This window comes from Ahaetulla prasina, chromosome 1 (assembly GCF_028640845.1).
Source record: "Ahaetulla prasina isolate Xishuangbanna chromosome 1, ASM2864084v1, whole genome shotgun sequence".
Classification (NCBI taxonomy): Eukaryota; Metazoa; Chordata; class Lepidosauria; order Squamata; family Colubridae; genus Ahaetulla; species Ahaetulla prasina.
In genome coordinates, this window is record NC_080539.1 from 185,292,128 (window position 1) to 185,319,305 (window position 27,178).

Sequence of the window (27,178 nt, forward strand, 5' to 3'; positions counted from 1 at the left end):
TCTCTACAGTTAGTCCTTGACTTAACAACAGTTCATTTAATGAGTTTTCAAAGTTAAAACAGCACTGAAAAAAAGTGACTTATGATCGTTTTTCACTTTTATGACTGTTGCAGCATTCCCATGGTCATATGATCAAAATTCAAACACTTGGCAGCTGATTCATATTTATTAGGGATGCGTTGTTCCAGGCCATGTGATCATCTTTTGCAACCTTGATAAACAAAGTCAATGGGGAAGACAGAGTCACTTAACCATGTTACTAACTTAACAACTGAAGTGATTCACTTAACTGTGTCAATAAAGGTCATAAAATGAGGTGGGCTCATTAAACAACTCTCTTGCTTATCAGCAGAAATTTTGACCTCAATTGTGGTTGTAAGTTGAGGACTATCTGTACAAATCACTACATATAGTGATACATACATTTATTTGTATCACTTTTACCCAATATGCATATTAAGAATATACAGTACTGTAAATCATATAAACATGCAATATATAAATACCCTCCTTGTATTGTGCAATATAAAATAAACATGATCATCCCCTCCCACACCTAACCAATAATAGTTTTATAACCATTTCTTGCTTGAAGCTATTATGTAAAAATAACAGTATAATATTTGTGTTAAATCTAAGTTCTTACTATAGTTTTGCTTTTTTTTTTTTTTTGGCTTCTTTGATTGTGTTTCATGTGATTAACACAGATCATTCTATTTAGAAAAGGTACAGAGGAGAGCAACCAGGATGATTAGGGGACTGGAGACTAAAACATGTGAAGAACGGTTACAGGAACTGGGCATGGCTAGTCTAGTGAAGAGAAGGACCAGGGGAGACATGATAGCAGTGTTCAAATATTTGAGGGGCTGCCAGAGAGGAGGGGGTCAAGCTATTTTCCAAAGTACTGAAGGCCAGACAAGGAATAATGGATGGAAACTGACCAAGGAGAGATTCAACCTAGAAATGTGGAGGAACTTTCTGACAGTGAGAACAATCAACCAATGGAACAGCTTGCCTTCCGAAGTTGTGGGAGCTTCATCACTTGAGACTTTCAAGAAAAAATTGGACTGCCATTTATCAGAAACTGTGTAGGATCTCCTGCTTGAGCGGGGTGGTGGTGGTGGTTTGGACTATATGACCTATAAGGTCCCTTCCAACTCTGTTAATCTGATAATCTATTTAACTCTCAAGGAACAAATGTTCTCTATCTTCTGTAACTTACTTCATGACTCCATACTTACATTGTAGTTAAACAAGTTTATGTCTTGAAGAAAAATTAACTTTAAAAATAGACCAGAATGATGTAAATATATTTTAATAATACCAAAACTAAGCTTCCCATCTATTCTGAGGTTTTCAAATAAATAGCAAAATCAATGGTTACCTCCCTTTAGCTAGTCTTAAAGTAACTGTGCAGAAATTAGGACCCTTTTGCACTCAAACACATCCAAAACAGTTAAGAACATACAGTAATAATGCACTAGAAGAGAAGTGTCACTACAAAGGACGGATGCCAGCAATTTTTGAACAGATCATTAAATGATGACTAATAACAAGGGACAGAAAAAAACCACAATTCTAGGAGCATGCCATATAAAAATGACAAAGCAAATTTTGTCCTTTCTTCCCACATTAGCAAGACTCCAACACAAAAAAGTTCTACTGAAGTTCAAGAATAATTTCATCTACTGGCTTCAGCAACCAGATGTTGTTTCTTGTGAACACAAGGAACATTCAGAAGGCAATCTAAATATCCTGGTTTAAACAGAAGCAAGTTATAGTTTGAGAAATCAGCTGATGCTTTTTTAAGTCTCAAACCAGAGTGCTAACAGGACTGTTATACAAGAACTATTAGTCATGCATATATTCTACCAAATACATATTTCTGTTTCTCCCACATTTAATGTGTGCTTATACTCAAGAACAGATCTAACAGATTAAAAAAATAGCCTTCAAAATCTGTTATTGGATATTTCAATGTGTGACACAAAGCCAAAGCCGAAACTCATTGTAAATGTATAGCAATATATAATCAAACAGACACTGCAATGTTTTCTGATAGACTTAGCTTTAGGAGCATTGCTTGACTGCATTTTGGTCTTCCCTGTCCTTTTCAATGTTTGGTTTTCAGCTGAGCCATGGTAGTGGTTAATTTTTCCTCCAATTTATGACAGAATACAAATGGGGAAGAGCTATTTCTTCCACAATGAGTTATTTAAGTCTACATACACAGCCAATTAAATATGGGAATTAAATTGAAAGACTTTCTTCAATAAAATCAATTATGGTAAAATGTAAAATTGTTACATTGTAGTTCATACACTGCAACACTGAATAGAATAAACAAAATGCAAATGAATCTCAAAGTATATAGCATGTCATGAATGAGTGATCAGAATTTTCAATTTTCAAGGAAAGCTACATAGTCAGTTAATCGGGCTAATTGCTGTTCATTAGGAATTGGTGGAACTGGAGCAGGTTCTACAAAGAAAGCAGAAAACATGATGAGAACAGAAACTATATTATTATTTCCATCCTACAAAGATAATAAGCTATACTTCTGGAGGCTGCAGGTGTATCCTTTGCCTCCTTCTGCTGTTTCTGAATGATCTGGATAGATCAAAATTTCGTTCATGGCCACAGTAAACAGATAATTAACAAATTCTTCAATGCCCTCACCCATATTATCATTAGAAAGTCTAAAAATACTAAGAATTTAATGCTCACTCTTAGATATTTTATAACGTTTAATACAAGATCCTGAACAGCATCAAAATACTAAGATGCCAATATAGGAATGTGAGCTGTATTGAAAAGAAAAACAGCCACTGGCTATGTAGCACAAGGGAAATAATTATTTCAGCTTCAGGAGCTTCAAACTTTTGCATAAAGGAAAAACTTCAAATTCCTACATATAATCTTGTGCCATATTAATTTATTTAAACAGACACAAATACAATGCTAGAACATTTTTAGACAGCAAGGATTTAAAATATTAATACGTTTATTAATGTATACAGCCACCTATCCTACGCACAAAATAATTCTACGTGATTCACAGCAGGCAATGAACAGTATTCACAAACATTTTAAAAAAAAATAATACTTGCCCTACAGTGCCCCAACATCTCATCAACTCCATGAGTTGCTGGACTGATCTGATTTTTAGCCCTGTGCTTGGGGGAAAAGCTAGGTCTCGATGACCTACTGTAAGTTTAAGATGATCTAGGCTCTCTGGAATTCCAAACGGGGCAGGTTGTTCCAAGGACTGGGGCAGCTACAGAGACAAACCTGATATATGCGTACCTGATAGTGGATGAAACCTATTAAATGTAGGCTCCTGAGGACCTGAAATATATAACAGCAAAACCCATCTATCAAACAAAAACATTGTTAGAGATTTTGGAAATTTATAATATAGAACCCCCCCAACTTAAAAGAGAACATAAAATATAACACAAACTGATACAGAATAAAGAAAATAGAAAAAGACAAAAAGAAATAGCAAATATTTCTTACAAATATTTCTATGTGTAAACATGAACTTATCTTTTCTTTTATGTATACTGAGAGCATATGCACCAAAACAAATTCCTTGTGTGTCCAATCACACTTGGCCAACAAAAAAATCTATTCTATTCTATTCTATTCTCCTTCTGCCTTTCTCCCTCCCTCCCTCCCTTCCTTTACTCCCTCCCTTCTTTCCTTCTCCTTCCATTTATGACTGTATGACTGTAACTTTGTTGCTTGTATCCTTACGATTTATATTGATATGATTGGTTCCTGATTGCTTATTTGTACCTATGACTATCATTAAGTGTTGTACCTTAGAATTCTTGATGATCTTTTCTTTTATATACACTGAGAGCATATGCACCAAAGACAAATTCCTTGTGTGTCCAATCACTTGGCCAATAAAAAATTCTATTCTATTCTACGGTTACAAAATTACCTCTTACCCGATTATAAAAAAGCTCACTTTTTTCTATTCTCTATTTTTCTAAAAATCAAACATTTTCTGTGTCATGCAAGTCTATAAGGAATTTCCAATTAGTCATAAATATTTTTTCTGTCAATTAATCCCAAAAGTTTTCAATTATACATTAGTCTTTAAAATCTAAATTAGTGTATTAATTTGTATCCAATTTTTATTGCTTGTTTTCATGTCCATCATTCATAATAGGAAGTTTCATGTTGTTCACAATTCCAGCAGATTCTAAATACTCCTATATATTCTAGACAATTTACTGTATTTTTCAGAATATATGATGCACTCCTCCCCACAAAAGTCGGTGAAAATTTCGGTGCATCTTATACATCGAATGTTGCATCAGTTGGGGGTTTGCCATACCTGGGGGGAGGGATTTGGTGCGGAGGCAGCACCAGGCAGCTGATTAGCGGTATTCCGGGAGGCCGATCCAACTGCCAATCAGCTGCAAATGCTCCAGCATTCCCTGGCTGAGGCAGCAACACAGAGTGAGATTCAGCCAGTTTGGCTGAACCACTTGTTAAAGTTGTGTACAGTTCGGAAAATCGGCTGATCCCACCACTGGCTGGCCTGGGCGCACTCTACGTCTGCCTGCCCTGTTCGTCAAGCAGTTCGCAGAGGACGTCCTGCCACCACCTGCCCCGCCGATGCAAGTGCACCCTTTCCGGCCTGCGTGGACTGTGAGCCCAGAGACATGGAGGGAGAGGTATGGCTTGACTTCCAGCACCGGAGAGGGCGGGTAGGGGAAGCGACCAGGTTGCCGCCTTTCATTGGTGCGCACGTGGTGAAACGGGGCTCCTCTTGCCATCCATTTTCCCCACATTGCTGGGCATGGTATGGCTTCCTGTCCTTCACTTACCTCAGCCATTGATGCAATTCGGGGGTGGCAGACTGTGTTTTATTAGCACAGGCAGGCATGCTAGAGCCTGTCTGTGTCTTTATAAAGATAACATTGCTAGAATTTTTTTTTTTTCGGGAGCAAAACGATCACCAATGTCCTAAAATTCTCAGCTTGCTATTGTTAGTTTAGGGGGGGGAGGAAGGGTACCCAACTCCTGGGCTGACTGGCTTCTTCCTGGCACCACCTCTTTCTCTGCTTTGATGTCAGCCATCAAAGATAAGGCTTTTGTGGACAGAAGAGCTGTGGTGCAATGGAGAAATGGGCAATGCAGCAGCCAGCTTGAGGGAAGGAGGCTGCTTTCTCTTCTTTCCCTGCTCCTCGTATTTCCCTCACAATGAGCTAGTATGGCATGTACTGTATATGGTATATCTGTATCTTGTGTATGAATGTATGAGTATGGTTTCAGCTACAGTGCTCTGTATTGTTATAAAGGACACATTACTGACAGTTATTTCTTGCAAAAAAATACGCTACCTCCTGATGCTACATACCATTACAAGGATATCAAAGCAGAAAACACAAGCATATAAAATTTGTTTTAAACTGGAAGTAGTGAAATAAGTTGAGGAACATGGAAACAGAGCAGCAGAGAAATATTTTGAACCACCTCTAACTGAAAAATGGTAAGGGGAAACAGGTGGATCATCTGTAAAAAGTAAAAGATTAAAGTAAGCACAACTTTCATGGGCTTTCTGCAAAGTGGCCACAATTAAAGGTGGACATGAAAGAATGGCTCATACGTCACTGGAATAATGGCTTTGCAGTTTCTACAAAATTGGTAATATATGAAGCCAAACTCATTGCTATAGAGAAAGGCATTCAGGATTTTACTGAATCACCATTGTGGTGCTTCAGATTTATGAGGCGATATGGCCTTGCTATGCGCACCAAAACTAGAATTGTGCAAAAAGACGGCAAAAGTATGAATCTAAGATTCTATCTTTTCATACATTTGCAATAGATGCTAGGAAGAAAAATAATTTTGAAATTGGCCAGATTGGGAATATGAAGTCCTACTAACCTTTGATGTGCCATCTAATAAGACTATTGATCTGAAAGGTGCCAAAAGCATGAAAACCTCAGGATATGAGAAAACACATTACATGGTTGTGTTGTCCTGCTGTGCAGATGGCACCAAATTGCCACCGATGTTAATTTTCAAAAGGAAAACCTTTCCAAAAGAATTGATTCCAAAAGGAGTTGTTGTGCATGTTCATGAGAAACGATGGATGAAAATGGAATAAGAGTATGGGTTGAAAAAGTGTGGTCCAAACATCCTGGAGGACTTCTGAAAAAACCCTGCTTTATTAGTGCTTGACCAGATTAGAGCACAAAACCACAAAGAAGAGATTTTAAAAAGTGAAGACCCATTTAGTTGTAATTCCTGGGGATCTTTCCAGCCAGTTTCAACCTCTTGATATTTCCATCAACAAATCATTTAAAGTCTTTATGCTAGAAGAGTGGAACAAATGGATGGCTGCTGGTAATCATGCATTGACACCTACTGGATGAATAAAGAGGTCCTCTATCACTCAAGTTTGTGAATGACTTAAAACATCATGGCACTCAGTGAAGGACAAAATCGTTGCACGGTCATTCAAAAAATGTGGTATTAGCAATACCTTAGATGGAACTGAAGATGATATCATATATGAAGATAGGGAAGAAAGAGATATCAGTGATTGTGAGCAACTGAGCTTCCTAAATTCTGACACTAGCGATGAGTTCTTGGGGTTTCCAGAAAACTAGAAGAGTGCTTGAACTTTAAAGTCTCTCCTCATTTGTTAATGATAGTGATAATGGTTAATACTGTTGACTTTACATGGTTGAAATATTATTCTGCTATATTTTATTAAATATATTACTACACCATTTGGTTCAGAATATTTTTTTTTCTTTTCCTCCTATAAGATTCTAGGTGCATCTTATAGTCAGGTGTGTCTTATAGTCTGAAAAATATGATATCTATGTGACAAAAAGCAATGACACACCCTATTATTAAAATGATCTTCAAAGTTAAAACACAATCACTTCCCCTGGTTTATTCACAAATTCAAAATTTATTTATTTCATACAGCTCCATTTTATTTCCATCGTGAAGAGCGGTGGTGCAGTGGTTAGAATGCAATACTGCAGGCTACTTCTGCTGACCACCTGCAATTTGGCAGTTCAAATCTCACCAGGCTCAAGGTTGACTCAGCCTTCCATCCTTCCAAAGTCGGTAAAATGAGGACCCAGATTGTTGGGGGCAATATGCTAACTCTGTAAACTGCTTAGAGAGGGCTGTAAAGCATTGTGAAGCGGTATATAAGTCTAAATGCTATTTCTATTTCTCTTATTGCTAACATGGATACTTGTTGCTTATAAGATCTTAATTTGTTCAGAAATAGTTATATATTGTATATATTATATATTATAATCCTGTGGATTTCTTTAAATCTTTTCTTTTTATCTCATCCAAAATATTTTGTATTTTCTCTGAAAAAGTATTTGGTAAAATCTAATATCTCTACCTTGGAAATTTTAGTAGCCAAATATCTTGAAATCCAAATCATGTCTATTCTTGAAAAGGATCTGTGTCATTCTGAAAAATAACTGTACTTTCTAGAATTGACGTTCTTCTGCCTTCATATATCAACAAACTCTAAATTGTCCATCAAACCAAATAAGACTCGTGGTAATTTACCTTGAGTAATTGTAATATTTTTCTCAGAAGTCCTATCCAATTGGGGACAGACTACTCCACTCCAATCAAATACCAAATTTTGTAAGAAAAATTTACTAGTCTCTCACCAACCTGTTTGAAAAGGTCACTTAACTCCTCCTCTAAGCTCTTAAGCAAACTCTACAACCATGGTATAAAAGAAAAGTGAGTCTTGGGCAGTTAACTAAATACAGAAAGCAAACTAGAAATAATAAACTTACAAATTATGAAAATGTGCAAGTTGAATCTACTGTATGTTCCAGTCTATGCTAGTAGCAGTATTTTTAAATTTATTTATAAACTCTCTGGATGTGCAATGAGGTAGTGAAGGTAATACAATAAAAATACTAGGATTTTACTGCTAATAAAATAAAAAAGGTTTTGCTAGAAGCAAATGCAATTCAAGATAAGAAAATGTAGAATGATTGTTGTAGCAGACATAGCCCAGAGTCATCTCAAATAGTCTGAAGAACAATTTTCAGCAAAGAAATAAACCACATTACAAGCCTTTATTATCAATATAGAATATAAATTTAAGCTAGCAAAAATGACTTAATTTGACAACTTAAATGGTATTCAGAATTGTAACCACATTTAACTTAACTACATTTCACTCAATTCAGGCATGTCAGTTAAGGTCACTGAAAAATATGCTCAACTGAGTCTTTATTGCCAAAAAACAGACAGAGAAAGCAAGCTGAGGCACTTCCTGTTTATTTCTATTTAAGCTTTACATTCTAAAATATCCATTTAATTAAAACATCCTGCACCCATTCAAATAGATCACTCATTCAATTATTTGACATACCTTACGCGTATCCCCCCACTATTTTAAACATTTGAAAGAAATGTTGGCATGTAAATACTAATTACATTTTCAATTGTATGCAGCAAAGGCAGACAAGCAATGTTAAGTTATCCTGAAGTGTCACCTCCCTTCCCTTTCCCTCCCCCTTCCACAAATCCTCATGGAACTAGAGCTCCACCTACCTGGTTTTTTAGGCATAACCATTCGAGTTGACAAATCTGCTTGCCATCCCTGATCAAGAACTCCTAAAATTGTAATATAGTTCATTAGGTATAATTAGTTTCATACACATGCTTCAATATAGAAAACATTGGATGGGATTAATTTCCTGATTTGTTTTTAGTTCTTGTTTTTTTTTCCTTGCTATATTTCCATTTCCTATAAAGTGAACTATTGTTAGTTTTCCTTTTATTCAGCCGGTTATCCTTTAACAGTAATATAGTAAGTGAACCAAGCGCAAATTTTAGAAAATGTACTTTTACTTTTAAAATTATTTCATACTGGGCACAGAAACTAGTTTTGTAGTCTTTATCAGTGGAATGAAACATTCTGATAAAATATTTCTACACTGCCACATAAATTGATAATCTTCAAAAAAAATCAGGTAAGCAAAATTGTAAGAAATTCTAAAAATGTGCACAGCTTTAGAAAAGCTGTGATTCATTTTTATTTACAAAATATAGTTGTGAGAACTGAAAGTCTTGTAACACAATTCTAATAAAATCCTTGTTTAGTGACTGCCTCAGATACTGTTCACTTTTGCAAGTAAAAAAGTAACCATTTATTTACAACTCAGATATTTTCAGTACCTTTTACTGCTTCTTCTACAGGAAGTCCAACAAAGGCTGCAAAGTCATCTGCACTTATGGAAGGATATGCCCGAGAGACTAGTCCAAATGCTCGCCGCCTCGTTGCATCTATTGGAGAGGTAATTAATGCAAAGCTAGCCTACCAAGGATAGGAAAACACCTTGTGTTCTTAAATAAGTTTCTCTTGAGAAGAATCGGAAATGTGCATTTATATGGGAGATTATTGGTTAGATGTAAAGTCTGATTCCTTTATATACAAAGTATCCAATCAAAATACATGAAAAATGTATTTTTCTTCAACATTTGCTTTTCATGAACTATAATCAAAAACTTAAAGCATTAAATACTGAATTCCAATTTATAAAGAATATCAATCTTAACCAAACCTCACATTATTTATATCATATATTATCTCAAATTAAGTAGCAGTGGCAGCAATCACGGCTGAAAATGACAACATTTCTCCTGTGAACTAGTATCGGGGTTTTGGAAATGAAAGAGCCTGTGAAGATATATTTATCAATGAAGGTGAAAATCTGTTAAGCATGGCTCCAAAACAAATAGAATAATGATATCATGGTATCATGGCAGACAAGTTTCTGTTGGCTTCTTGAAAACTGATGAAGTATACTTCAAATGTAAATTCTCTAACAAATGATCTAATGTTGCACACATTGCCTTTGGCAAAGTACAAGTTGAAGTTTTTGCACAAACCTCAGCTTGCATTAACCAAGAACTACATCCACATGGAGGGAAGTATGCAGTGGAGTACCCCAAGGCTCTGTTTTAGGCCCAGTACTCTTCAACATCTTCATCAATGACTTGGACGAGGGGATAGATGGGGAATTCATCAAATTTGCAGATGACACCAAGCTGGCAGGAATAGCCAACACTCCAGAAGATAGGCTCAAATTACAGAAAGATCTTGACAGTCTTGAACATTGGGCGCTATCTAACAAAATGAAATTCAACAGCGAAAAAAGTAAGGTTCTACATTTAGGCAAAAAAAACAAAATGCACAGGTACCGGATATGTGGTACCTTGCTCAATAGTAGTACCTGTGAGAGGGATCTTGGAGTCCTAGTGGACAATCATTTAGATATGAGCCAGCAGTATGCAGCTGCTGCTAAAAAAGCCAACACAGTTCTGGGCTGCATAAACAGAGGGATAGAATCAAGGTCACGTGAAGTGTTAGTGCCACTTTATAATGCCTTGGTAAGGCCACACTTGGAATACTGCATTCAGTTTTGGTCGCCACGATGTAAAAAAGATGCTGAGACTCTAGAAAGAGTGTAGAGAAGAGCAACAAAGATGATTAGGGGACTGGAGGCTAAAACATATGAAGAACGATTGCAGGAACTGGGTATGTCTAGTTTAATGAAAAGAAGGACTAGGGGAGACATGATAGCAGTGTTCCAATATCTCACGGGCTGCCACAGAGAAGTGGGAGTTGGGCTGTTCTCCAAAGCACCTGAGGGTAGAACAAGAAGCAATGGTGGAAACTGATCAAGGAAAGAAGCAACTTAGAACTAAGGAGAAATTTCCTGACAGTTAGAACAATTAATAAGTGGAACGACTTGCCTGCAGAAGTTGTGAATGCTCCAACACTGGAAATTTTTAAGAAAATGTTGGATAACCATCTGTCTGAGATGATGTAGGGTTTCCTGCCTGGGCAGGGGGTTGGACTAGAAGGCCTCCAAGGTCCCTTCCAACTTTGTTGTTGTTATTATTGTTATATCGTTCTATCTGAGCAGAAATTCTCTTTAAAGATAGTTTGTTCTTGGCAGAGTAGAAGGCATGAATAAAAAGTAATTCAGAAACAATACTTGTTCTTGATGCAACTTTGGGTATACTTTTTCCACATTTCACTCCTCACTCCTTAATATGACAATAACCATCTTCCCAGGAAATCTTCCAACAAAGCTACCAATGTAATAACTTTGGAGGAAAACCTATTATTACTACTAATTTTTTTTATTAAACTTATATGCTGCCCATCTCACCAAAGGCAACTCGATTACAATATACATCTACCTAGAAGCATATACTGAAACCATAACCTACAGTAACTATTAGCAGATTACCCCTTCTTAAACTGTACATGCAACTCTTCTTTCTTCACTCCACTCCACCCCACACCTTTCTTCTCCTTCCTATAACCCATTTCCTACATCAACCAGCCTCTTCTCATTAGCTGATGTGACTAATTTCTGAAGGCAAAGCCCTTAAAACGTGATAGGGAAGGAAGCATGGGGCCACCCAAGCCATTGTTTTTATTTCCTTTCATGGTTAATAATAATGCACAATTTTAACTAAGAAATTTATACCTTTAAGTGCTTCCATGATTGGCTGAATAGATTCAGACCACTGATATGCATCAATTGTTGTATATATTCCAGGGAAATCTCTTTGCCAGATTCGCTGCCCTACTGCCCAAATTGCACCAAGTTCAAGATTTGCCTGCAAAGAAAGAATTGAGAATAAAGCTGTAGCTGTTTGATAAAACAAAGCAAATATGCTTTTAGTTATACAGAATATTTTAGCACCTCCGCTCTAGGCTTGCTGCCGTATTTATGAAGCAAACACCCAGTACTTCAACAGGCAGGATGTTCTACAACCATAATTTGAGAAAGGTGTTTAAGGCATATTAATTTAGAGAAAAGATAAGAAATGATATATTTAATTGTTCTGAACTACAATTCCCATCAGTATTGGTATGCCCAACTGTTATACATAATAAATATATTGTATTATTTTGCACATACCTAATATAGTCCTTAGCATCTTATAATAATACTGTAATAAAGTTGAGAAAGCAATGTTTAATAACTAACATGGAAGTTCAGGATTCACAAGTGAGGCAATCATACTGCCACAAGATTAAGTTCTACTAATATAAAATATAAAAATTTAAATAATAAATAAATAAAAATAAATACTAACCACAACTGGCACAACCTGTTGAATGGAGATATCAACAAATCTTGTTTTTAAATTAAGAATCACCTCCGTTATGCCATTCATAACATTTATTGCCACGTTCTACAGCTATTCCCTCTTTGTCCCCATCAAGATAGTTGTCAGGATATCCGAAGATTATATTGCAGCTGATTAAATCTAAAAAAATGGGTAACTAATAATAACGAAAAAAAGTAAAGCTACAGAGAATTTTATTTTGCAATCAGTCTAATGAAATATCAAGGAAAAGCACACAATGTTGTGCAATTATTATTCATCCGTATGACCCATGACAAGAATAGATCCTGACATACATGCTAGTATATGAAGGGCTTTGTTTTAACTGCCCTTTGTTTTAAAGTACTTTTGATCTGATTTTCATGGCAACTTTGATCTTATTATATTGCAAAAAAAACAAAAAAGAAATCCACAATGTGCACATTCTGATTGCTTTTTTAAAAAAAGTTTTTTATTTTTTATTTTCTTATACACATATTATAAATGTACATTTTCTTATTCATAAATAATCATACATGTTCTCTCTAAAGAAAGCACAAAAATAAAACATTTTAATTGCATTTGGAGTTGCTCTTCTATCCTTTCTTTCTTTCTTTTTTTTAATTTGCATTTATATCCCGCCCTTCTCCAAAGACTCAGGACAGCTTACACTATGTTAGCAATAGTCTTCATCCTATTTGTATATTTATATACAAAGTCAACTTATTGCCCCCAACAATCTGGGCCCTCATTTTACCTACCCTATAAAGGATGGAAGGCTGAGTCAACCTTGGGCCTGGTGGGACTAGAACCTGCAGTAATTGCAAGCAGCTGCTGTTAATAACAGACTGTTTTACTAGTCTGAGCCACAGAGGCCCCTATGTTTTACAACAAACCTTCTTCTCCTCTTTCCCTCCCTCCTTCTTTTCCTTTCCTATGTCAGCGTTCCAGAAAACCCTCCTTGCAGAAAAGACTCTGAGGCAAACATCTTTCAAAGTTCTTTTACTAGCATAGGTAATCTGGCACAGTTGGTGGAAATCCAAATCTGGGGATCCGGGTTCCTCCCTCAGTAATACAAACCCCAAAATCCCCACCCTCATGACCCCTCTGGAGATCACATGCTCCAATCTCTGCTGTTATTACATGTATAATTAAATACATTTCTTCTTTACTATATCTTTCTGGCAAAATACCCAATAGGAAAATTTCTAGCTTTAATTCTATAGATTTTTGTAGCATTTCCTTTAACCATGTCTGTATTCTAAACCAATAGTTTTTGCTTCTGTACATGTCCATCACATATGATAATATGATCCTGGCAAATGTGAGCATTTCCAACATTTAGCTGATTTATTTTTAAACATTTTTGCTAGCCTTTCTGGTGGCATATGCCATCTATAAAACACTGTATATAAATTTTCTTTATATGCTGTTGCCATTGTCAATTTATAATTCCTTCCCATAGTTGTTGCCATTTCTCTAATTCTATTACATAACCAAAATTTTTCGCCCATATTATCATTGTCTCTTTTACTTCATCTTCTAATCTAACTTGCAATAAATATAGTTTTTTAATCATTTTTTCATCCTTTCCAGTCAATATCTGATCCAATTCCGATTCCCCCAAATTAAAATCATATTGTTTCAAGTCTTTATCATATCTTGATTGTATTTGCAATCTTGTGTACCAATCAGTCTCAATCTCTTGTTTTTCTAAATCTTGCTTCTGTTTTAACTCTCCCTTCTCAGTTAAAATGTCTTTATAACATACAATATTGTTCATGTTAGTCATATTCGGATGTGTCAACGCTTCTATTGTTGAAAGCCACATTGGTATTTTCATATAATTATTTCTTTCATTCTCTTCCATACTGTTAATAAGCTATTTCTTACACAATGTCTCTGAAAATACCATGTATCCTATTTTTGCCATACCATAAGAAAGCGTGCCAACCTAATTGCAAATCATGTCCATCCTAAGTCAATAGTCTTGTATTTCTCAATAAAATCCATTCTTTAACCCAGATTAACATCGCTGCTTGGTGGTAAAGTTCCCAGTTTGGTAGACCAAATCCTCCTCTAGTCTTAAGAGTCTTGAAGTAGTTTGATATTAATTCTTGCTTTTTTTCCTTGCCATATGTATTTCTACATCATTTTATTCAAAGTCTCAAAATATTTCTTCTCCAATTTTATCGGAATTGTTTGAAAGCAAAATAAAATTCTTGGCAGTACATTCATTTAAATTAACACTATTCTTCCCATTAACGATAATTGCAGATTTTTCCGTTTTTCCAAATCTATTTCAATTTGATTCCTCAGTTTGTAGTTGTTAACTTCCTTCAATGTAAGGCATCTTGAAGTTAGTTGAATGCCCAGATATCTCACTTTCTTCACTATTTGAATATCTAGATTCTGCATTAATTGCTTTTGTTTTTCTCTCATATTTTTAACTATAATTTTAGTTTTATCTTTATTTATTTTCAATCTAGCTACTTCTCCATATTCTTCTATTTGTTGCATTAACTTTAGGCCCGTTTCCATTGGTTCTTCCATAATGAATACTAAATCATCCGCAAATGCTTGTAGCTTATATTCTTCTTTACTATATCTTTCTGGCAAAATACCCAATAGGAAAATTTCTAGCTTTAATTCTATAGATTTTTGTAGCATTTCCTTTAACCATGTCTGTATTCTAAACCAATAGTTTTTGCTTCTGTACATGTCCATCACATATGATAATATGATCCTGGCAAATGTGAGCATTTCCAACATTTAGCTGATTTATTTTTAAACATTTTTGCTAGCCTTTCTGGTGGCATATGCCATCTATAAAACACTGTATATAAATTTTCTTTATATGCTGTTGCCATTGTCAATTTATAATTCCTTCCCATAGTTGTTGCCATTTCTCTAATTCTATTACATAACCAAAATTTTTCGCCCATATTATCATTGTCTCTTTTACTTCATCTTCTAATCTAACTTGCAATAAATATAGTTTTTTAATCATTTTTTCATCCTTTCCAGTCAATATCTGATCCAATTCCGATTCCCCCAAATTAAAATCATATTGTTTCAAGTCTTTATCATATCTTGATTGTATTTGCAATCTTGTGTACCAATCAGTCTCAATCTCTTGTTTTTCTAAATCTTGCTTCTGTTTTAACTCTCCCTTCTCAGTTAAAATGTCTTTATAACGTACAATATTGTTCATGTTAATCTTATTCGGATGTGTCAACGCTTCTATTGTTGAAAGCCACATTGGTATTTTCATATAATTATTTCTTTCATTCTCTTCCATACTGTTAATAAGCTATTTCTTACACAATGTCTCTGAAAATACCATGTATCCTATTTTTGCCATACCATAAGAAAGCGTGCCAACCTAATTGCAAATCATGTCCATCCTAAGTCAATAGTCTTGTATTTCTCAATAAAATCCATTCTTTAACCCAGATTAACATCGCTGCTTGGTGGTAAAGTTCCCAGTTTGGTAGACCAAATCCTCCTCTAGTCTTAAGAGTCTTGAAGTAGTTTGATATTAATTCTTGCTTTTTTTCCTTGCCATATGTATTTCTACATCATTTTATTCAAAGTCTCAAAATATTTCTTCTCCAATTTTATCGGAATTGTTTGAAAGCAAAATAAAATTCTTGGCAGTACATTCATTTAAATTAACACTATTCTTCCCATTAACGATAATTGCAGATTTTTCCGTTTTTCCAAATCTATTTCAATTTGATTCCTCAGTTTGTAGTTGTTAACTTCCTTCAATGTAAGGCATCTTGAAGTTAGTTGAATGCCCAGATATCTCACTTTCTTCACTATTTGAATATCTAGATTCTGCATTAATTGCTTTTGTTTTTCTCTCATATTTTTAACTATAATTTTAGTTTTATCTTTATTTATTTTCAATCTAGCTACTTCTCCATATTCTTCTATTTGTTGCATTAACTTTAGGCCCGTTTCCATTGGTTCTTCCATAATGAATACTAAATCATCCGCAAATGCTTGTAGCTTATATTCTTCTCTTTTAATTTTTACTCCTTTTATTTCTACAGTATATCTTGTCTTATTTTTCTATTTAAAACTTCTAACGTCAAAATAAATAACAATAGAGATAAGGGACATCCTTGTCTAGTTCCTTTACTGATATCTACTTTTTCTGTCATTTCACCATTTATTATTACTGTTGCCGATTGATCTTTATATATAGTCTTAACCATGTTTACAAATGTATACCCAAAGTCCATCTTTTGTAATTGTGTGGTCATAAATTGCCAATTCACATTATCAAATGCCTTCTGTGCATCTAAAAATAGCAACACCATTTTTTTTTCTGAGTGTGCTTCATCATATTCCAATGTATCCAATATAATTCATATATTATCTCTAATTTGTCTTTTAGGCAAAAAACCATTTTGGTCTGAATGTATAAATTCATTCAGCAATCTCTTCAATCTTTCTGCCATAATTGATGCAAATACTTTATAATCTGCATTTAGCAGTGAAATTGGTCTATAATTCTTTATTTGTTGCAAGTCTGATTCTTCTTTTGGTATAAGAGTTATATATGCCTCCATCCATGACTTCGGAATCTTGGCTTCTATTAATAAATCATTAAATACTTGTAGCATTTTATCACTTAGTACATCTTGCAATTCTTTATATAATTCTGCTGATAATCTATCTGGCACTGGGGTTTTTCCATTCTTCTGTTTTTTAATCCCCTCTATCAATTCCATCATTGATATTCTTTCTTCTAGTGCTTTTTTGAATTCTTCTGGTATTTTAGGAATCTTTGCTTTTTCCAAATATTGTTCTCTTTTCCCTTCTGATATCTGCTCTTGTTGGTATAATTTCTTGTAATATTCCTCAATTATTTTTTTCTTTTCCTCATTTTGATAATGTATCTTTCCTTCTCAGTCTAATAATTGAGTTATCAATTTCTTTTCTTTTTCCTTTTATATGCCAACCATCTTCCTGGTTTATTTGCATTTTCAAAAAAGTTTTACTTTGTTAATTTTAGTTTCCTTGCCAAATCTTCATTTTCAGTTAAATTCAGTTTATGTTTTTTCAAGTCCATCAGGTTTTTAATTTTTTTATCTTGTGGATTTTTTTTGTAAATCTTTCTCTAATTTCTTATATTCTTCCTCTATTTCCCTTTGTGTTTGTTTATTCTGTTTATTTCTTTTCCCTGCATAAGTCATCACCAAGCCTCTTATATATGCTTTACTGGTGTCCCATAACTTTTGCAATGATGTATCTTCTTTTCTATTCTCTTTAAAGAAAAATGTCAATTCTTTTTCCATGTGTTGTATAAAGAGCTAGGTTTTTAAATCCCTTCCAAACATCAGCCAAGTCAGAGCTATACAGATATCAGGAGGAATCTCATTTCAGAGGGCAGGCAATGCTACAAAGAAGGCACATTTCTGGGGGCCTGATAGATGGTATTGTTTAATTGAAGGAACCCAAAGGTTCAAATTGGCCAGCAGATACTGTGGGATCCTATAGTCCCTCAAGTAACCGGGCTCCATGCCACGTCTGACTTTATAGGTAATGACCAAAACTTCAAATTGTATCTGGAAGCAAACTAAGAACCAGTCAGCTTGCAAAAGAGGAGGTGTATGGTTACATGTTACCAAAGTATGCCCATTACTGCCTGTGCCACTAAATTCTGGACCAGCTGAAGCTTCTGGGCAGTCTTCAAGGACAACTCCACAAAGCATGTGGTACAGTAGTTAAGCCATGAGATGACCAGAGCATGAGTGGCTGTCTAAAGACCTCTCATCTAGGAAACAGCACAACTGGTGCACCTGTACAAAAGCCTTCTTGGCCATAGCTGATACTTCCTGGACAGGAAGTATAGTTCCTGGATAGAAGACTCAGGTTACACAAAACCCTTGAGTCAGTTAATGAAAATCCATCAAAGGTCAGAGATGGAATATTCCCAGATCTTAGCACGCCAAACACCCACAGTCTTGGTAGTACTGAGTTAGAGACAATTGCTACCCATTCAAACTCACATAGCCTCCATGCCCTTGGCCCATCCATAGTCAAAATATATAGTTGAATATCATCAGTATGCTGAACCTTAAATCAGCAGATGACCTCACCCAGTTGTTTCATGTGGATGTTGAAAAGGGAGAGAATAGAATCCTGCAGCACCCCATAAAGGAGGGTTTGGGGAGCAATATGTTTCTCCCAGCAACATTGATTAGAACCAGCCTTGAGAAAAAGAAGGCAACCACTGTAAAACTGTGCTCCGACCCACAGAATTGGCTTAAAATGGTACCTTGATTGACAGTATCAAAAGACAGAGATTAAGGAACACAAAGATGGATGCACCACCTCCATCCCAATTCTATCACAAGTGCAACCAAAACTGTTTCAGTACTGGACTGAAAACAGGCTGGAATACATCTAGAACAATGTTTCTCAACCTTGGCAACTTTAAGATTTCAACTTCCAGAACTGAATGCTCGCTGGGAAAATTCTGGGAGGTGGAAGTTCTCACATCTTAAATTTGCCAAGATTGAGAAACAGCAGTCTAGATAATTCACTTCCTCCATGATTCTTCTCAGCTGCAGACCCACCACCTTCTCAAAAACCTTCTCCATTTTTAAAAAGTATAGCTCAGTATTCATACTACTAACACAGCTGAACTGAGTCCTACAATTCAAAAACATATTATAAACATTTGAATAAAAATCCAAAAACAATAATACTCCCAAATATTAAGATCAGGATGAGCAAAACTTTGTATTCAGCATACATTTTTAAATAATAAAAATGTAGTTTGGGGAAATAATGGTTCTGAGAATACTGTTTTGTTTTGACAGCACTGAAAAATACTTACAGACTTAATAGCAGTAGGAATTCTCTTCCAGAGATAACGGGCATTATTCCTAATAAAAATAAGCCAGTGATAAGGTCATTTTAAAATGAAATCTATTTAATAATATTTATTTACCATAACTTTCCAGCTACGTCCTTCTGAGAACACATCAATATACATTGTACATACACTTTGTTTGTTTCATACTCTTTGTTTGTACCTATCATGTAGAACATAAGGTGGGAAGGGATTGTGGAAGTCTTCTAATTCAACCCTCTGCCAAATGCTAGAATCTTCAGGCCATCCCAGACAAAACACTGTTCAATCTTGAAAATCTCCAGCAATGAAGCACCCAGTACTTCAACAAGCAGGATGTTCTACAACCATAATTTATAACTTCTGTTTTTCTATTAACCCTAGGGTTTCAGCTACATATTGTACAACACAAAAGTTTAGGCATTTATCTTGTGCATTACATTCTTATTATGAGTTGGTCTAAAATATATTGTATTCTGTCTTATATGTGGCATTGTAATACTGTCATCTATAAACTCCAAAACAGCAAAAATAAATAAATAAATAAAGCTTCCCCAATAGTTGCCAGGAAAAATGTGGCTTCCGCACGTTGCTTTTTTGTCCTCCCCGGCCCCCAGAAGCACTCAGCAGTGCTCTGCGCACCCCGTTTTTGCCAAAAACATGCCAATTTTTAGCCAGCAGCATGCTTCCGGGGGCCGGGGTGAAAACAGGATGCGCAGAGGGTTTGAGAGCCCAAAAGCAGGACGTGCAGAGCACTGCAGAGTGCTACTGGGCAAAAACACAACACTCGGAGGATTGGGGATGCCAAAAACAGGCCCATATTCGGTCTATAAGATGCACCAAAATTTTCACCCACTTTTTTGGGGGGGAGTGCATCTTATACTCCAAAAAATACAGTAATTTGCTTATTTTAATTGTGATGCTTCTGACATGAATAAACAAAAGAAGTAATTTGCTTTTCGACAAAATAATAATAATAACAACAACAACAACAACAACAACAACAACAACAACAACCTACTTCTTAGTAAGATAGAAAAAAGTGGGATAGCATCACCACCAGATGGATTTGTAACTGGCTGACAAACTGTACCCAACGAGTAATCCTTAATGGGTCTATGTCTACATGGAGGGAAATAAGCAGTGGGGGACCATAAGGTTCCGTTCCGAGTACTCTTCAATAACTTCATAAACGACTTAAATGACGGAATAGAAGAACTTAACCAAATTTGCAGATGATACTAAGCTGGAAGGAAAGCTATCACCCTAGAACGGGTGTTGGCAATCCGTGGCTTCAGAGCCACATGTGCCTCTTTCAGCCCTCTGCTGCAGCTCCTGACACTGCTGCTGTTGCCACCTCTATGGCCTGCCCGCTGCTCTCGCAGCGCCTTGCACAGCACAGTGAAATTTAGTGCACTTCAGAATAGGGGAGACGAGGTCCCCTCCTCCTCCTCCTGGAGCCCATTATAAACTGGAGCCACAATGCGACTCTGCCCCACTCACCCCTAGCAACAGCAGGGTTGTTGTTGACTCACTCTCACCTCCCGGATGTCAGTTGCTTTTCCTGCAGAGCTGGCAGGCTGCCGGTGTTGTGATGCCCTGCCTTCTGCCAGCCAGCTGGTCTTCAGCTCTCTGCCGACCAGATGACTGTTGGCACGCTGCTCATAGGCTGGTAGGCCTGTGGATGTCAGATTCCCATCACCCAAGACCAGTTTAGGGGGTTCCTTCTCCCCCTCTCCGGGTATTGCAAAGCTATGCGGGGTTTGACAGCGGCTTGAGTCAGGTCAGTGTTGGGGTAGAGCACGTTGCACATCTCCAGCACCAACAAAGACCGGACGTAGCTGCCTGCCGTTTCCAGCTGTAGTCTACCCAGGAGAAGGAGGGGGGGAAGGAAAAAGGAGAGGGAGGACACAGAGAGAGGAGATAGAGACAGAGAGGGAGAGGGAGAGGGAGAAAGAGAAAGAGAGAGGGGGTGAACAACACACCTGAGGCCAGGGATGGCAAGAGGTGGCTGGGAAAGGAGGGGTGAGACGGGGCCGGGCGGGATAAATAATTTAACAACTGGTTCGCTGCCTTAATGATGGGCTGGGTAGGTGTGGCTGGGGGGGTGTCATGTGACTGGATGGGAGTGAGTGACGTTGAGTTGGCTACGCCCATCCAGTAACACCGGTTGTTAAATTATTGGCTCCCCGTGTTTTTTTTCTGTGGGAAATGGGTCCAAATGACTTTGAATGTTTAAGGTTGCAGACCCCTGCCCTAGAAGATAGTGTCAAGATCCAGATGGATCTTGACAGACTTGAACACTGGGTCCTATCTAACAAAATGAAAGTCAATGTAGAGAAAAGTAAAGTCTTATACTTAGGCAAGAAAAATCAAAAGTACACACATAGATTGGGTGAAACCAGGCTTAATAGCAGTAACTGTGAGATGGATTTTGGAGTTTTAGTGGACAACCAGCTAATTATGAGCCAGCAGTGTGCAGCAACAGCCAAAAAAGCCAATGTAATCTTAAAATGCATTAACAGAGGGATACAATCAAGTAAGTGAGGTACTAATACCACTCTATAAAACCTTACTAAGACCACACCTAGAATACTGCATCCAGTTTTGGTCACCACACTATAAAAAAGATGTTGAAACTCTTGAAAAAGTGCAGAGAAGAGCAACCAGGATGATTAGGGGACTGGAGACTAAAACATATGAACAACACTTACAGGAACTGGCTAGTATAGTGAAGAGAAGGACCAGGGGAAACGTGATAGCAGTGTTCAAATATTTGAGGGGCTGCCACAGAGAGGAAGGGGTCAAGCTATTTTCCAAGGCACGTGAAGGCCAGACAAGGAACAATGGATGGAAACTGACCAAGGAGAGATTCAACCTAGAAATAAGGAGAAATTTTCTAACAGAGAGAACAATCAACCAGTGGAACAGCTTGCCTTCGGAAGTTGTGGGAGCTTCATCACTGGATGCTTTCAAGAAGAGATTGGGCTGCCATTTGTCAGAAATGGTGTAGGGTCTCCTGCTTGGGGAGGGGGGGTTGGACTAGATGACCTATAAGGTCCCTTCCAATTCTGTTAATCTAATCTAAACCTAAAAACAGTATGAGCAAATTCAAAATCCTACTTGTGTTAACTAGCAAAGGTCCGGTTTACTAAAAATCAATAAAAGTACCACATACTTCACCTATAGCTACATCACATGCGTTTGCTTTTACAACTTGTTGATTTGGAATGCCAATAAATGTAAATTCATCTAATTCTAAAAACATTATCTGAATTACACATGTCTAATAGGTCCAGACCTATTATTTAAACATATTACTTACATATCATTATGCAGAAGATACAAAGCCAAGAGTTGAGCATAAACAGGTGATGTTGTTATTCCTCCAGGGGCCTTAAAAAATAAACATAAAATTAGATTGTGTCCTATACGAAGCAGTACATAGCTGAGGACAAAGAACATTGGTAAAGCCAATTCCTTCCCTCTGACCTGTTTTGACCAGGCCTAGTATTTAAATCAAAATTTTGTAGAGCTATTTTGTTTGTAGTAATTATGTAGTTACTATTTGTATTATTTATAATAACTAAATTTGTCCTTTTTAATGCAGTTCATATAGGTAGACCACATTTTATGATAGCAACTGGGACCAGGATTATCAGATGTAATATATGACATTATGTGACCACATCACTTAGTGAAGGCAATTCTGGTTGCTATTATAACTCCAGGATTGTGTGGGTTATTAAGCAGGAAGAGGCAGAAGTCCCAGGTGTGTGCGTGCGTGTGCATGTGCACACGTGCACATGCATGTGTGAGGGGCCTGGGGTTAGTGGTGAGAAATGTGAACCATCCAGCCTGATGGAAGTGCAGGTAGACCAGCAGGAGCCCTGGACAAGCAGGGGAGTGGTATGGATGGCACTTGCTGTGAAAGTGAGCTGCCATGGAGAATGAGGTCCCTGGGATCCATATTCTGTAGCAAGGCTCCTTGGGAGATAAAGTGGCAGAAGAGATTTACAGGACTTGTAACTTTCCTTGGAAGCTTCCCCAATGACTTTACTTATGGGAAGTTGACAAAGAAATTTGCAAATGGCGATACGATTGCAGAAGCACTGTGACAGCCACAACTTTGGAGACTAAGTCCCTTGTTTTAATTTTAAACAAATAGTTATAACTCGAGTATTACCTGTACATATGTATTATAAAGCCCACTGTGTTTAATGACAGAAGAAACAGGCTGCATTTAACTGGCAAGTCTAATTTCTGTAACTAATTTTAATGTAGATATTATGTAAGATGTATGCCACCTGATTTTCAACAACTCTGGGCAGCTCCCAACAGAGGAAGAAATTGGAATAATATCAATAGAACATAAAGATAAAATGCAAAGGATTATATGATGTTGCTGGCAATCCTTATGATTTATATTGATATATTGACCATCAATTGTGTTGTAAATGTTGTACCTTGATGAATGTATCTTTTCTTTTATGTACAATGAGAGCATATGCACCAAGACAAATTCCTTGTGTGTCCAATCACACTTGGCCAATAAAATTCTATTCTATTCTATTCTATGATATCCTGAGTCTGCAATGCTTTTGAAAACTCTATCCCTCTCTCCAAATTTAGCAGATTTCCAAGGCTCTCTAAGTGTGAAATCACAATTACAAAACTTTTCTCTTCGACATTTTCAATGTCCCAGAGCGTTTTCCGTCTACTATATTGGAGCCAAGACCTCAACTAACCCAACCAGCTCACACCAGACTTGCCTCCTCTCCAGCCAGCATTCGCTACGTCCAAGAGATCGCGTTGAAGTGGTTGAAACAAGAGGGGTGGCAGGAAGAGCAAGTGCCTGGTACCTCGCGTGGGAGCCCACTCGCGCGGCCCAGCTTTCCTGCTCCCCCTCCCGCGCGCCGCGTTTCCATGGTCGCCACCCCGCCTCCTTTACCTCCAGCTCCTGAGTCTCACACTGCTCCAGCAGCTTTCGGTAACTGAAGGCGCCGCTCGTCGCCGTCATCACCGCCACTGGCATCTTTGCGCCTCGCGCCCTCTTCGAAACAACTCTTGGCAGACACTGCCCAAATAAGCCGGGAAATGGAAGCTTCCTGGAGGCGGGCAAGCACTCGCCCATCCTATTTCCACTTCCGGCCCCGAAAATAAACATCAGGGGCGTCTTCGCCGAATTGTGCGCTTGGCGGGCGTGTCGAACCTGCGTTTATGAAAACAACTAGATATATACAGAGATGGAAGTTAGAGTGATACATTGACTGAACTTCCGGTTTCAGTGGATTCTTCCCCACTCCTTTTGATTAGAAAAATAGGAAAGCGTCTTGAAGCATTTCATCAAATTTCCGCGGACAACTATCATGACGGTGATCGTGCATTTGCTTCTCTTGCAAAATATTAACATACAAAGCTATCCCTAGATGTATGCATGAGAAAGTCCGTGTTCTTTTATTCAATTTTTCAAAACGGAAATATTTCCAAATTGCCTCGGGAAGCGTGTGGCTGACCGAAGTTGCAATCCTGATACCGACTGTTGCTAATAATGATGACAAAATACAGTTGCAAAAAATAAAGCCGTTATCAGTATTTTAAAATATTCTATTTTAGAATTGTGCCTTCCTAGGCGATGACTGCACCGGTGCCTGATTTTAATATACATTTCTGCCCCAAAGATTGAAAGACCTGTTGATAATACTCCTTAGTTGCTCAGGGTACGGTCCTAATCATTTAGTACTTCAAGCTAAACTAAAATTGAAAACTGTCTATTTAATTACTGGTTTATGGCCTACATTTGACTCAGAACTTCCTAATTAATAGCTCATTCATTCCATGAGCCAGTCATTCAAGATATAATTCAATATAAAAAACTTCAAAATCTTATTTTTTCTTCAGCCCAAGAGGTAGCCCAACCCACCTCACAGGATTGTTGTGGGAAAACAGGAGGCAGGAGTAGTAGGTATGCTAACTGCTTTGAGTTCTATATTAAAAAGATGGGATAAAATAATTAGATATATAATATCAAGCTCTAAAAATTGAAATGGACAAATTGTTGTTGCTTATTGGCACACTAGGTGCCATACTGTCTTGCGAGTTTGAGCTTGTTGAACTTAATGTGGACAAGATCCTCTCAGCTGCTAATTTGACCATTTGTATATTAGGTCTATGCCCTTCCTAGCTTATTAAAACTGCAGAGAGATGCAGGACTGAATCTGGGTGATAGTTAACTCCTTGAAAAGAGGAGTGATCCCATCAGCTCTTAAAGAGGCAATGATGTACCCCCTCCTCGAAAGACCAATGTTTAACCCAACCAAGCTGGACAGTTTTCACCCAGTTTCCAATCTTCTGTTCTTAGGGAAGATTGTGAAGAGAGTGGCTGCATGGCAGTTGCAGAGGACTTTGGATGGATTATCTAGACTATTCAGTTAAGGTTCAGGCCTGGATTTGAGACTGAAACAGCATTGTTCTCACTCATGGATGATCTCTAGTGGGAGTTGGATAGAGGTAGTCCATTCATCCTAGCTCTTGATCTGTCAGTGGCATTCAGTATCATTGGTCATGGTATTCTTCTGGGTCAGCTCTGGAAGTTGGGGGTGAGTGGCACTGTATTGTGCAGATTCTCCTTCCACTGGGGCCAGTTGCAGTTGGTGCTGATAGAAGGAAAGAGATGTAGCCTATGGCCCCTACTTTGTGGAATGCCTCAGGGCTCAATTTTCTCTCGTCTCCTATTTAAGATCTACAAGATGCTATTGGGTGAGGTGTTTCTTTGGTTTGGGGTGAAATATCATCAGTATACAGATGACACCCAGCTTTATATCTCTGAACCAAGCCCCTTGACTGATGCTGTGGATATCTTATTCCAGTGTCTGGAGGATGTTCTGGTTTGGATGGGGCAAAACAGGTTCTGACCCAACCCTGGCAAAACAGAGTGGCTATGGATATTTGGACCTTCTGGAGACAAATTTCTTCCACCTTTAGTTCTGGATGGGGTGGCATTACCCCAGACAGAAGACTGGCTGCGCAATCTTGGGGTCTTCCTGGATTCACAGCTCATGCTTGAAAAGCAAGTAGCAACCATGGTTAGGAGAGCCTATGCACATCTTCAGATAATGTGGCACTTGCACCCATTCCTGGGTCAGGACCCCTGCTCACTGTCACCCATGCCATTGTTATTTTCCTCTTAGATTACTATAAAATGGTCTACATAGGGCTGAACTTGAAAAGTATTCATGGTGCAAAATATGGCTGCATGGATAATAAATAATATAAAATATTCATCCATAAATAAATATTCATGATGCAAATGCGGCTGCATGGATAATAAATAAATAATAATAAATTAACACCACTACTCTGTGAGCTGCACTAGCTACCGGTGTGTTTCTGAGTGAAATTCAAGTTCTGGTTGTCACCTTTAAAGTCTTATTTGGCTTCGGATCAGATTATCTGAAGGACCATCATTTTCCAAGAATTTCTACCCATCCAATCTAATCTAACAGATTGGCCATGCTGCACAATATTGATAGGCAGGAATTAGAAAATGTCCTTTTTCTGCTATAAAGATAAAGGTAAAGGTTCCCCTCGCACATATGCAGAGCTCATCTCTGTTTCAAAGCCGAAGAGCCAGCACTGTCCGACAATGTCTCTGTGGTCATGTGGCTGGCCTGACTAAATGCCAAAGGCACATGGAATGCTGTTATCTTCCCATCAAAGATGGTCCCTATTTTTCTACTTGCATTTTCTACCTTCTTTCGAACTGCTAGGTTGGCAGAAGCTGGGACAAGTAATGGAAGCTCACCTTATTACGTGGCACTAGGAATTTGAATCGCTGAACTGCCGACCTTTCAATCGACAAGCTCAGCATCTTAGCCACTGAGTCACCGCATCCCTTTTTTCTGCTATAGCCCCTACTTTATGGTAAATTTTTTCCTTGGAATGGCTCCAACCCTAGTAGTTTTTTGCAAAGCTTTAAAAACTTGGCTAGGTCTCCAGGCATGGAGCACAGAATGTGTGCATGGCCCTGTTACTTGGCTTTACTATTAGTGGATTAATCATCATGGTTACTATTTATACTTATTTATTTTGTGGATGTTTTATTGTTTTAATGTTTTTAAAATTGTTTTATAATTTTAT

General features: G+C 37.4%; 1 protein-coding gene across 1 annotated transcript; it reads right to left on the reverse strand.

The window, feature by feature from the left end:
• Positions 1–1,299: 1,299 nt before the first annotated feature.
• COPS8 (COP9 signalosome subunit 8) lies at positions 1,300–24,176 on the reverse strand. Its single transcript, XM_058185084.1, has 8 exons — positions 23,991–24,176; positions 22,365–22,435; positions 19,025–19,073; positions 11,538–11,670; positions 9,211–9,318; positions 8,584–8,646; positions 3,307–3,348; positions 1,300–2,481 (listed from the first exon to the last, which is right to left on the reverse strand). The coding sequence occupies exons 1-8, from the start codon at positions 24,171–24,173 to the stop codon at positions 2,402–2,404; spliced, it is 729 nt and encodes a 242-aa protein (XP_058041067.1). The 5' UTR covers positions 24,174–24,176; the 3' UTR covers positions 1,300–2,401.
• Positions 24,177–27,178: the final 3,002 nt, after the last annotated feature.